At 36.0% G+C, this 13,700-nt stretch overlaps 1 protein-coding gene across 6 annotated transcripts in view; it reads right to left on the reverse strand.

Annotated features, from left to right (window-relative positions):
- Lrba (LPS responsive beige-like anchor protein) overlaps positions 1–13,700 on the reverse strand; it is a 583,194-nt gene that overhangs the window by 468,712 nt on the left and 100,782 nt on the right. For all 6 annotated transcript variants that reach the window (XM_052180236.1, XM_052180237.1, XM_052180235.1 and 3 more), the window contains exons 12-20: positions 13,221–13,329; positions 12,750–12,902; positions 8,449–8,617; positions 5,725–5,804; positions 4,527–4,589; positions 3,440–3,537; positions 2,323–2,415; positions 1,094–1,202; positions 342–423 (exon numbers count right to left, since the gene is read on the reverse strand). In XM_052180236.1, coding sequence (XP_052036196.1) covers positions 342–423; positions 1,094–1,202; positions 2,323–2,415; positions 3,440–3,537; positions 4,527–4,589; positions 5,725–5,804; positions 8,449–8,617; positions 12,750–12,902; positions 13,221–13,329 — 956 coding nt within the window. The remainder of the gene's footprint in view (positions 1–341; positions 424–1,093; positions 1,203–2,322; positions 2,416–3,439; positions 3,538–4,526; positions 4,590–5,724; positions 5,805–8,448; positions 8,618–12,749; positions 12,903–13,220; positions 13,330–13,700) is intronic.

Raw genomic sequence — 13,700 nt, forward strand, 5'->3', positions numbered from 1 at the left:
ATTCAAAGTTAAATAAGACTGTGTCCCATACCAAACTTGGCATTCCTATACCGGCAGCAATTTAAACTGTCCACCATTGTTTATGTAATTCAGCCTAACTTCACTAAGTAATATAATAAAAAAAACTTTCAAAAAAATCTAAACCAAAATCATATGAATACAATTTAAAACCTTTATATAAGCCAAGTAACAACACCAATTGTTATAACATTCAATACCTACATAAGACTATTATGATACATTTCTTGATAAAAGATTTACTTGCTTCAATATTAACTTTTGGTTTTTCATAGAGATGTATTTTACAGTAGGAAAGATAATTTTAAATGTAGAATACATACGAGGGTTTTGTATTTTGACTGTAGAATCAGGATCTGGGTGCTGTTTGTGTATCACCTGAGTACAGATGTGCTCTATAAGAATCTGCAAGAGTAAACAACAAGCTACATTAGCACAAGTACTGGATGGGTCACTCCCAAGGTAGTCCAAGCACAGTCCTGAAGCTCCATGTGCACAGCTGGAGCTGGCCTCTCCTTGCAATCCCTGTTCTATGGACACTGAGGCAAGAGGACTGCCAAGACATGACAGCCAGTCTTGAGGACAGCTAGGTTCTGAAACAGTCTGAGCTTCAGAATGAGATGCTATCCCAAAATTAAACCTATAATATAACCCAATGATTTCAATGCTAAGATGTACAAACACATAAATGCCTTTAATACCATAATGATATTTTTACTTCATCATAAAATGATAATATCATTATAAAATGAATTTCAAAGTCAACACAATGGAATAAACACAAAATAAGGATAACAAGATTACTTAGTAATTCATAATTAATAAACTTCTAAAATGTAGCCATATTACCTTTATGTAAATAATTGAAAATTGGGGCGGGGGGAACTGGGAAAGGGGAAAGCATTTGGAATGTAAACAAAGAATATAGAAAATAAAAAATAAATAAATAAATAAATAAATAAAATGATGCATTTTACTTAAATACTGACCATTATACAGCCACCTTAACATACATCTTAATACTATAAACACCTTAATAATAAATTAATAAGTAAATTTCTAACTGCATTCTTACCTCAAACAGAACATTATACATGGTCATTGTGATTAGATTTGTCTGAAGCATAAGTCTCTCAGCTAACAACGAGAACAATCCATGCCCAAGCATGACTTCAGCTTTTCTCCTAAAATAACATGAAAGGAATCACAAAATATAGAGTTTGGGGATTCACAACTAGATAAAGGGAACACAACTGAGGTTTTTGTTTGTTTGTTTCGTTGGTTGGTTGGTTGGTTGGTTGGTTGGTTGGTTTGGTTTGGTTTGGTTTGGTTTTTTTTTTCCTGTGTGATTGTAAATTCCAACTCAATTACTATTACAACATTTTTCAACCCAGAACTTTCAAAGCTAACCACAATGTGAGCATAGCTGAAGTTCAAGATGCAAAAGAGATGGGCTATGTGTCAGCAGAGGAAACTTGAACTAAATTCTTGAGAGCATTATCAGTTGCTGCTATCTGCCAGCACTGGGCTATGCACTACTAGGGACAGTTATCTAAGGCACATGGATGCCTTGAAATCACAAGGTGGAGGGGAAGAAAGAAATGTACATAATTTAGAAACCGAACACTCTAGAAATATGTGCATTAAAATTCCAGGCATGAACTTTAAAACTAGATATCATGTACTTTAATTCTATCCTGTGGTCAGCAAACTTTCTCTATATAATAAATACTTAAGATCTTGTGGACCATATGGTCTCTGTCACATCTCACCATTGCCTTTCTACAATGAAAACAGTCACAGGTATGCAAATAATAACATGTCTGTGATATAATAAACTTTACATGCAGGTGGCACATGGGATCAGAAAGACTGAAGTTTATAACGGCCAGTTTGTTCTACCTCCAAAATCTAAAGTTCTGTAATAAACTATGAAGTAGAAACAGATAAAATACGACAGCTGTCACATTTAGGTCACTAGATCAATGACACAGATAATACACAGGGTGATTCAGTTCACCAAAATTAAGCCATCCGTGCATTTATGCTAATTCTCATAAACACCAACATATTAATAATTTAAGTAATTTCCATATCAGAATTTAAATTATCTTGTCCAGCTTTATCTTTAAAATATGCAATAATGGCATTAAACTCATAAGGTGAATTGTGAACTGAATCTCAGTATTAGCACCACCACAACAACAAAAAAAGTAACTAAAGGAATGACAGAACCAAAACATGGTTCCAAAGCTTTAAATAAAAAATAGCCAACAGGTGATTTTAGATCTCATACATACTCACTTTGGAGCCAGATGCTTTAAAAAGTAACCCAGTGCCTTGAGTGCCTGCACTCGGATTCCTTCACTCTTCGACGCCAGAAGTTTATAGATAACACTGAAGAAATAAAAATTATAATTTTCAAGATTAGTATCACCACAAACTTATTTCAAGTAACACATACATAGTTACTATACATTTCTGACATCTAAAATTCATTTATTTCAGTCTATATTTCCTTTTAGTGAAAACAAATCAGAATTAACTAAACATTCCAAAAAACCCAAGTACTTCTCAAGGCACATACATGTAATCTATCTAATCTTCTGTTTAAACCCAGCTTAAGACACTGTTTAAAGGTAGCATATATTTAAACTTATGAATAATTAGTATCACCATGAGAAACAACAGAATTGACCAGTAATATGTGATCATCAGAAAAGACACATAAATAATATATTTTAGTTTTTTAAATTAAATGATTATTAAGTGTGGTGGCTCATGCCTGCAACCCCAGTACTTAGGAAGCTGAGGCAGAGGATCACCATGAAGTTTGAGCTACGTAGGAAGAAACCCCATTCCTGGACTGTAAATCTAACTAGAGATATATGGCTAAGAAAGTCATAGGCCCTCGAGAGGAACTCAATACTTAAAGTTGACGAAGCGTTGATCTCTCAGACACTGAGCCACCAACCAGGCAGTATACATCAGGTGATATGAGACCCCCGACACAAATACAGCAGAGGACTGCCTGGTCTGTCCTCAGTGAGAGAAGCAGCACCTAACCCTCAAGAGACTTGAGGCCTGGCAGAGTAGGGGGGTAGGGGCATGTTCATAGAGACAGAAGAAGGTGGGTGGGAAGGAATGGGATGAGGAAGAGTCAGAGGGTGGACCAGGAGGAGAATAATGACTGGACTGAAAAATAAAAAATTAAAGATAATTTCTAAAAATTAATAATAACAATATCATTAAAATAATAACAGAACAAAAAACATGAAATAATCTCCATTTTAATAAAATCTTAAATTATTTCCTTCTATAGACCTAGAATCAAATAATATCTCATATTTAAGAATCCAGTATTTCCAAAGTAATTCTTTATGTTAACTATAACTATAACTCTCCAAATGCTGACTCTTACCGCAACCCATTCCTTTGGTCAAAAGCAGGAATCATGGAGTTAGGGTGCTCCGCCATTAATGCAACAAGCAACTGTAAGACGTCCATTAGATTGTCGTCCTGGAATTATTTTAGAAAATTAAAAATAAAATAAAAAAAATCAAATCTTTGGATATTGAATATTTACGAAACAATATAAATACCAACTTTAAGTAAACAAGGAATATCTGCAATATACCAGTTTTGAAAATAATAGTGTTCTTTTAATATTTTAATTATAAGTAAAATATTTACTTACAATTACACTTCAAATATACAGTTCAAAGTGCATACCAAAAATAACCAGCGATTTTCTAATCAGACAAATACAATGGCTTTTGTGTTACACTGTATCACAATATCACTGCAGCATGCTCTACAGAAATATGCAGCTGACAGAACTGAATGGTTTTGTCAGCTTACAACCAGCACCCAAGGATCTTACACCCTCTTCTGGCCTTCACAGGTACACACAAATCATAGATACACATGTCAGCAAAACATATATATATGTACATAATACAAAAAGATAGATAGATTAGATAGAAAGATTGATAGATAGATAGATAGATAGATAGATAGATAGATAGACAGACAGTTTAAAGATAAAAGAATTATCTGAACCCATTTAAATTTCTTTTTTCCCATTTAATTTTCAAATCAGCAATTTCAAATGCTATTACAAATGTGACTGATTTAACAAAATATGCATACAAAAATTAGTAACAAGAATGTAAGAATGTGTTATGGATTTAAGTCCAATCATTTTAGCCATTTTCAAGTCTACTTTTCTCATTGTTACAATAGTTCATAACAATTTGCTTTAGTGTACTTTATAAACTGAATAAAATCCAATTTTAGCAACTTCTGAAAATTTTTCAAGATACTTCAAAGGGACATACTATGACAATAAAATCATTAAAATGAAGATTCATTAACATTAAATAGACATTTACTCTCCATAACAGTGATACAATTAGTAAATATCTACTTGATGTTTTTACTTTTTAAAAACATGCCTAATGTAGCCTTAAAAAATGAAACCCACAAATCAAACATTCAAGCATTACCTCATGCATAGTCAGCAGGTAATTAAGAATGGCCTGGAGCTCATCTTCCTTTACTCCAGAGTCCTTCAGAAATATAATACACATATCTTAGCCTTACACATAAAAATCATTTTTAAGATCAGAAACCATACATAGATTTAGTCAAGTTTTCAGCTGCTAGAAATCTAAAAATAACACAAAACTCTTAAATTTTAAAAAAAAAATTGAGGAAGCACAAAGGAATTATAATATGAAGACTATACCAAAATCAAAGGGCAGGTCTCTTGCCAAACCTAACGTGACAGCTAGTAGGTAGCACAGCTTAAAGAATACAGAATAAAATGGAGGAGAAATCTGCACAAACCAGTAATCCTAGCACCTAGGAGGCGAAAGCAAGCGAATCAGTAATTCAAACTGTCCTGAAACTATACAGTGAATTCAAGCCCAGCCTGGGCTATGTGAGACTCTGTCTTAAAAGAGAAAAAGTAAAGGGAAAGGAAAGGAACAAAAAAAGTATATTGGAAAAAAATCTAAAGTACAGACACAATATTTTATTCTTTGCTTTTCTCTTTTAAGACAAAATCTCATCTAGCCTGGAGGAGGGGAGGATGGAGGAGGAGCTGTACAAAGGGGACTGAGAGGAGAGGGGGGCCGGATATTGAGCTATAAAGTAAATAAATTAATTGATGAAAAAATCTAAAGTGATATTTTTCTAAAATCAAAATACCTTTTAAAAATATTAAATTTTATTTTACCTATAATAAAAAAGCATTAAAAACTAATTGTTTCTAAAGGCTGATAAGTCTGTGTGGCACATTTATACAAAAATTCTGCTTCTCCAAGACTGAATGCCAGGTATGAGGGCCCTGAAAATGAAAGGCTGTTTAGGTACTTTGTTGGCTACTGCAGCACACAGGCAAGAACAGAACCTAGTATTAAACAGGGACTCTAAATGTTTGTCAAATGAAAAGACAAATACTCTAGAATTCTTGTGGAAATTTATGTAACATGTATTTAATTGCCAAACTCCAATTCTGCAGTAATTTTTATATATATATATATCCAAGAGCAACAAGAATGGAAAATAGAGTATAAAAAAAAAATCTCACAACAAAGTTTCTGTCTTATTTTACTGGCAAAGAATAAGCAAGCAGAGACCATATCTTATATAAAATTATCAGCTATGACATGCATGGGGGAGGGGAAGAAACAAACTTACCTTCATCATTAATTGCTTAATGAACATCAGTAAGAATGCTCGAAGAGAAAGTATTTCTTTCTGATTGGGTCTTGGTCCATCTTTAAAGACATACACAATTAGTACTTCAAAGAGCTCAGAGCTAACTAAAATACAAAGCTTTCATTTCCAAGAGCATTTCCACTTGCTTAAGAGAAACACAGAGCTGAGCATTGAGACACAATCGTTTAAACCCTGCACTCAGAAACAGAAGCAGGATCTCTGAGTCTGAAGCCAGCATGGTCTACAGATTAAGTTCTAGGCTACCCAAAGTTGCACAGTGAGACCCTGTCTCATAACACACACGTTCGCGTGTACACACACATATACACACACCAATCTTCTAAAGAGTGACTTCCTCTTTTATGCCTGTTTAAAGACAAAGCATTCACTCTCATATTAAACAGTATATGCAACCCTCCAAAAATACAAAATAGACTCTATTGCCTGCTGGATGTGAGTGGGCCTTTGGATTCCTGCATGAGAAGCATGAGAGCAGGAGAGGGGCTGGCTGGGAAGGGCCGGGTCAGCAGGATGGGAAGGAAACGGGATGCTGATGGGAGTGACTATGACTACAGCACATCATATATATATAATTTATTTATATAATATTGGCAAAATAGTTTTTTTTTAAGTTCATACTTCAAAGAGGTGAGAGGATTTCAAAAACAAACATATGGTGATAAAAATTATACTTGATAATAGTATTATATTTTGTTCTGAAAGCACTTGTTACTAAGATAACAGAAATTTACCAAAAACATAAAAAAGAAAGAAAAAACCTAATCTTTGGGCAGTAAATGTTATTATGTGAATGGGTATAAAACAACTTTTCCTACAGTTGTCCCTTTTGAGTGCTTATAGAAAGAATGCTTCACCACACAAGACTGTAAATGAACAAGAGAAACATTCTGCTGACTACCTCTGGCATCTCCAGTACTTGGGCAAGTCCTTGGTCACACATGGCTCACATTAAGTCAATTTTCATGTCTCAGGCATCTAATTCCAAAGTACAAAACCTCTGAAACCAAATAACTATTGTTCTAAGACCTCAAGTTAGGGACCTGCTTGCCTCATAAATTCAACAGTTTCCCTCACTAATCACTATTTACAGCTAGTGCCCAGACCACCAAAGCACAAGACCACCATGACCTTGAACAGATCAATTAAAATAGGAAGAAAATTGTGTAAAATGTGTTCCACATGATAATTCCTAGACAAATGACAAGCTAAACAGACAAGAACCACAAAATTTGCCCAGCTCCCCTAGTTGACCTATGAGACTTCTAAAGTCACTAGTTACTTATAAAATGAAGATCAGGACATGAAACTAGCAATCAACGTGTACATGAAAGTCCTACAAAACCATGAAATCTCCATCAGAAAGTTCTGGCCTAGATCTGCAAGTGCCACATGCTTGCCGGCTTACTACATGGGACGAGTGGTATTTGCAGCTTTCTCGGCTGCCGGTACTTTATTCTCAGAGAATAAAGAGTTTATAAAAAGTTTATTTACCTTATTTTGAAGGTAAAGTAGCATAAAGTAGCATAAAGTACAAGACCCATCTTTATAAGTCACTGGACAGTCAAAGCCTTCGACAGTACTGAAAAGACATGGCGTTCTGGCTCCTGAGTATTTACTTCTGATTTGAAGCAATGGTCTTTAAATGCTATCAAAGAACAGGATGCACCGTCATCTCCCACTGTGGTGGGCACCTCTGAGTGTGGTCCTTCAGCACAATAACTGCCACAGAGTCAGGCACAGAATCAACCAGAGTCAAGGAGCAACACAGAGACCAAAAGAGATACCTGATACGGGGAGCTGTTCTTCACATGAGGAGGACTCAAACGCAGAATGGCTGCTAGGTACTACAAAGGGAGGGAATTTTTGAAAACATTCTGAAAGCACAGAAGAGCTAGTCCACATGGAGACAAATGTGGCGCTGCGAGCATCTTCAGACACCTGCACCAGCTGCACCTGAGACCACCTCTTAGCATCAGCTTCCTTTCAACACAAGCATGTTTGAGCTAGGTTTTACAAAACTTGAAAAGTTTTACTTTCATGAACTTTCCACTTGTTCAGAGAATATTACCCTTGGAGTACTATTCCCTTTCCTGGTTATGAAAAGAAATAACTACTGAAATTTTAGAATTTCATTACATCTTTATTATTCATAGAACCCTCCATTTCTATGAAACTGCCATCTCCACAAAGCACCATTTTCAATGACTCTCACTCTGGCTAGCTCAGCCCCAATACCCGTAAGCAACTAATTTGTGTGTCTCAGAGGCAATAGGTTACATCTAGCCTGATCATATCTGCTTGCCAAACAACTCATTTAAAAACAGTCGGATTCTTCTACAACAGTCACACAATGCTGGCAACAGCAATTTATAACAAACTAATAACTTTTGCTCAAGCAAGGGCTGTAGAAATGGTTCCGAGGTTAAGGGAACTTGATCAGAGGACCCAGGTTTGATTCCCAGAACCTACACAGTAGCTCACAATCTTCTACTCCACTTCCAAGGGATCTGATACCCTCTTCTGGCCTCTAAGGGCACTAGCCACATATATAATACACAGATATATGTGCAGGCAAAACACTTAATCATATAAATTAAAATGAAAAATACTGTATCTCTGGTTTCTTTTATATCTATTTTTATATCCATTGAACGACACAGCATTCAGACAACAAAGTTATACCTAATCCTTTGGGGGTGATGCCGCTTCGGTCCTGGGGGTTCACTGCCCAGTAGTAGTACTTCAGTGTGTGCATGATGAGCAGCACTGTCCCAACTCTCCGAACGGTATTATATATGTTGACTGTACCAATGAATTCAGTGGACAGGTAAGTATAAAGCATCAACTGAACCTACAAAACCAAAGGGAAGAACACAGGCAAAGAAGCTCATTGGTACCCATCTCGTGGCAGCTGTATTTGGACTATAACTATTCCAAAAAGGAAGATGCTGAGCTTGATGACATCATATCAGACATCATAACACACAAGCATACATACATACTCCTTGTAAAGTAAATATCCCCAACTATATCACTTTTTGTTATATACCCCATGAAACTAATTCATTTATCCCCATTTAGCAGCCTTATAATAAATTTTATGCTTTAAGCAATTGTTTTGTATGCTTTTCTGGGTCAATGGGTGGGTGGATTTGTTTGTTTGTTTGTTTGTTTGTAACAGGATCTCACTATGTAACCCTAGCTCATCTAGAACTCAGTATATAGGCCAGGTTGGCCTCAATCTCCTCTTAGATTAAATTATTTCCATACATTTGCAACTGAACATTTACAATACCTTTCTGGACACTGGATATTTTTATTTTCAACCCTGTGCTGAGACTTGTTGATTGGGAATTTTTCTAAACAAGCAAGTATTAAGTATACATCTCGTAGATGTCCTATAAATAAGCAACTTAAGACTTAATTAGTAATCTGAATAGTAGATACGTTTTTTTAAAAACACGATGATGCTTAACTTGATCAAACTGGAGTTTATAAGACAACTGGAATACAGAAAAAAATCAAAAATATGCTGAGATTTCAGGTAATTTGTTGCATCAAAATGTTTTTGATATATTTACTGCTGTTAAAATGAGTAGTCCCAACCTATCTGTCACTAAAACAATATTTCTTATAACATACTTCAAATTCTTTTCTTTTCTTTTTCTTTTTCTTTTTCTTTTTTTTCTTCCAGTTTGTCGAGACAGGGTTTCTCTGTGTAGCCCTGGCTGTCCTGGAACTCACTCTGAACACCAGGCTGGCCTCAAACTCAGAAATCCGTCTGCCTCTGCCTTCCAAGTGCTGGGATTAAAGGCATGTACCACCACCGCCCAGCTATACTACAAATTCTTAAGTACTTTATTTCAGGTCAAAATATTTACATGTACCCATATACTTAGCACTAGATTGAGGATTATAAGGACACACAAGCTGTCCCTCACCCTAAAATACAGTTAAGGAAGTGAAACTCACACAAAAACTCAGCCATAAAAGCAGACCCTGAAACATGAACAGGCCATGGCAGGACTGAGGACGCTGAGCAACTGAATACTTGCACAGCATGTGTAAAAGCACTGGGCTCAATCACCAGCACCTTCGGGACACAACAACAAAAGGTCGACACACAAAATATACTGCAGTGTCTCAGGATGTTAAACACCATGACTTCAGGGCCAGAGACGCTCTTGTTAGATACAGTGTATCTATATGGAGAGTCTCATCAATCAAGAAACATGAAGCAAGGCTTTGAAAACAAAGTAGCAGTGCAGGCAGACAGTTGGAAAGGAAATTTCCTAAGAGAAAAATAGTGGCTGAAAAAAACTGTATCACAGATCTGGAGCAATCATTTTCCAAATCTACCTGTGCATTAAAAAGACCTAGAAAACATTTTTTTAACATTATCAAGCCTTAGTCATACCCCATACTAATCAAATCAAAATGTGCAGTGAATAGAGTAGGATTCTGCTTTACATTTTGTTTTTTAAAAGTTCCCCAATTGATTCAGTCAGCAGCCTAGGCTGGGGAACCACTCTCTAGTGAATCCTTAAGGTATCTGCCAACTTACTAAGGATATCTGAATTTCTACATTACAAAACCTAGAACTGGCAGAAAGGCTTGAAGCTAGCTGTGGTATTTCCTTGCTCTGAAAATAATAGAAGTCTGAGAGACTAAAAAAGGAGATGATGAAAATGTCATGCTTGGAACACACAGGAAGACCAGTGTGGTGATGCAAACCTGTAATCCCAGAACTTGGGAGACAAAGACAAAGACAAGAGCATCATGGCCCCAGACTGGCAGGCTCCAAAGTAAGACCTAGGCCAGCCAGGACTTAAAGAGCTAGACTCTGTCTCAAAAATAACAACAAAATATATGAGATTTCTTAAATAAAATAATAAATTGAAAATATGTAGACAAAATCAGATAGTTTTAAGAATGACATTATGACAAGGAAAATATATTGGACTTAATAGCAATATACATTGATAAATGAAAGTAAAGACCTCTATGCTAATAAGGAGCAAACCTTTCCCCTACCCCCCTAACCTACTCATCATACAATCTAATCACACCTAAGCAGCAACTATCTTTGTCACGATGTGCAAGAATCAAGCCTGTCTTGCTCACCACTCTACCATACTGCCCAGAATAAAGTCACTATTCCACAAAAACTCTGAGTAAATGAAAGACCACTGCAGACCAGAACAGCGATAGTTCCTTCAAGGGTCATTACAAGATTAACCCTGAGCAGATCTAAGGTAAATGAAACTGTGAGACTATAAGGAGCTCCTCACTCCTAGCAAAGGCTAGATCTTACATCTGCAGCTCCAACTTCAGGAACCACAGTAGGGTTCAGTTCCCTCTGACTCTAAAGCATATCACACGTTCCCTGTAAGCCTAGTATAACATGCACTATACTGTGCACTTTAAAAAAGCTTTCTCTCACCCTGCAAGCTACAAGACCTGCCAGTCAAACAGTCTGGGTCTGTCCTTTGCTATAATTGTGTTCATGATAAACTAAGAGCAAATAAAATTCTTTATGGATAAACCAAGCAAACAGGTGACAGAATGTTAATTTAATATCAAGTCAATTATAAATTCTAAAAAGGTAATTAAGGAAATTTAGTTAAAAGTGTAAAGAAATAAATTGTGATAATATTAGGAACATGGAGAAGTCATGTGATTAAAGTAAAAAACACTCCTCTACAACTAGGTATGTAATAAGACACTTTCTGACAACTTCAAAAGAGACACAAAGCCTTACAAATATGCTGGCTAGTAAGACAAAAAAAAAAATGTCTAGTAAAAAATTTTTAAAGTAACTTGAAACAATCTTTGAAAAGAAATAAGACTGAGGGTCATAGAAGAGAAAGAGGTCAAATTTAACCTGGAGATAAAAAGCTACAGCCCCCCAGCTGCCTCTTCTGATTATTCCCAAATGGCAATCACAGTCAGCAGCTGTGTTTCTCTTTACCATTTGAAAAGACTGGCTCAAAATAAGATATTATGACCCCAGAAGAGAAAGTCTGCAGACATTTTTTTCCTGACAATTAGAGTAAGTATGTGCTATAATAGACACAGCAAGTGGGTAAAGGGGGAGGAGAAATGGGAACAGGGGTTAAAATAACACCATTTCTAAGAAAAATTGTAAATACAGATGAATATAATTATGCAACTTGGTAAAATTTTATTTCAAATTAACTTAATATTAATACTACTAAGTTTTTAGGACAACTAATAGATCAGAGTTTGTTAAAGATTTTGTTCACAAACTATAAAAATTGGTTTTATGTTCACATAGGAATAAGTAAGTAGTTTGTTGTACAAAATTATTTGGCAAACACCTAAGAATTTTCTGTTATTTAATATTAAAATTAATATTTAATGAGACCACTGTATCATGCCTTCAATGAAATGTGGTATTTCAGCTTCAGCTGTAAAATGAAACCCAAGAGTTCATTATACTGGCTGGAGTATGCACAGAAGAGGCAGACAATACAACAGGAAAGATGTGAAGAAATGGAGAGAGGGAAGACAGAAGCAATGTGTGTGTGTGTGTGTGCACAAGTTGGTGTGTGCTCATGCAAACGTGTGTTTGTGTGTGTGTGTGTTTGTGTGTGTGTGTGTGTGTGTGTGTGTGTGCGCGCGCGCGCGCGCGCGCGCGCGCGCGTGCGCGCATTTACAAATGAACAGAGCTATAGAACTGTAGATTCTAGGAAAGATTGAGTGGAACTGCTCTTGGATTTATACTTAGCAAAGGCCCTCTCAACTAAAACCTTATTTAACACACAAATATGAAGCCAAAGTGCTTATTTTATTGACTGGAACATTTTCCTAAAGAGCAAAAAAATATACTTATTCAAAACTGGCTATCCACTGAAACTTTGCTTATCAATATATAGTAGGAAAAGAGAAAACTCCAACACTTGCCACTTTTCTCAGGCACAAACACTTAACCGAGAGTGAAAGGAGAGCAGCACACTCACCTTGGCTGGAGCATGGATCCACACGGTGGGGTTAAGAAGAATGTGATCACACAGTTGTTTCAGGAGGGGCATCCCATTCTGCAGATTGCTCAAATACTTTGAAAAGGCAAGGCAGAGTTCAAGCACTGCTCGGCTGGCGTGGGATTTGGAAGACTGTGGGGGTTGCCAAGAGGAAAGTGGTTTAAAGGTTACTACTAATTCAAAGGAAGGTAAGTAAATTACAAGCTGTCAACACCAAAAAAAGAACTTGTCTACAAACTATGCTAGAAGTTAAAGATGGCATGAAGCTCACTACCACACTTCCTTAACAGAGGACAGGAAGCAAGGTAAAACAAAATCTACAGCTTAATTTAAGTAACTTTCTATAGACAAAGTAGACATTCTTGGAGACAGCATTTCTTAACCATGTAGAAAAACAATTACATGTTCTGCAAATCAATATTAAGAATAAAAAAGTACTTCATACTTTACCTTTTCAAGGCTATAACCTATTACCAAAAAGCCTTTACAAGCAAGCATCTGCTCCTGCATAGCAATTGAGTTCTTCAGCAACTCCATGATAAAAGCCAGCAAGGTCGTACTAGAATAAGACAAAATGCAATGGTTTAAGAAAGAATATTCCACAAGAAAATATTAGATCCAACATATATAGCCTTCCATTTATCTTAATCAAAATTTCTGTTTCAGGAATGTGGCTCAAAGGAAGATGCTTACCCAGCACACTTGAGGGCCCAGATTCAACCCCAGAAATACTTAAAGGCAAGTCCTACTAAAACTATCTCCAAGACTATTTCAGAACAAAATACTTATTGTAGGATTAAGAATCACTCAATATTTCATCTATTTATCACGAACATTAGTAACTTAGAAACAATATGACAAACATGTACTGCATAGAAAAAAGTGAACATCCGAACATTTGGAAACAAGTAATAAAAGTAAGGGAAGTAT

Source organism: Apodemus sylvaticus, chromosome 4 (genome assembly GCF_947179515.1).
Source record: "Apodemus sylvaticus chromosome 4, mApoSyl1.1, whole genome shotgun sequence".
Lineage (NCBI taxonomy): Eukaryota > Metazoa > Chordata > Mammalia > Rodentia > Muridae > Apodemus > Apodemus sylvaticus.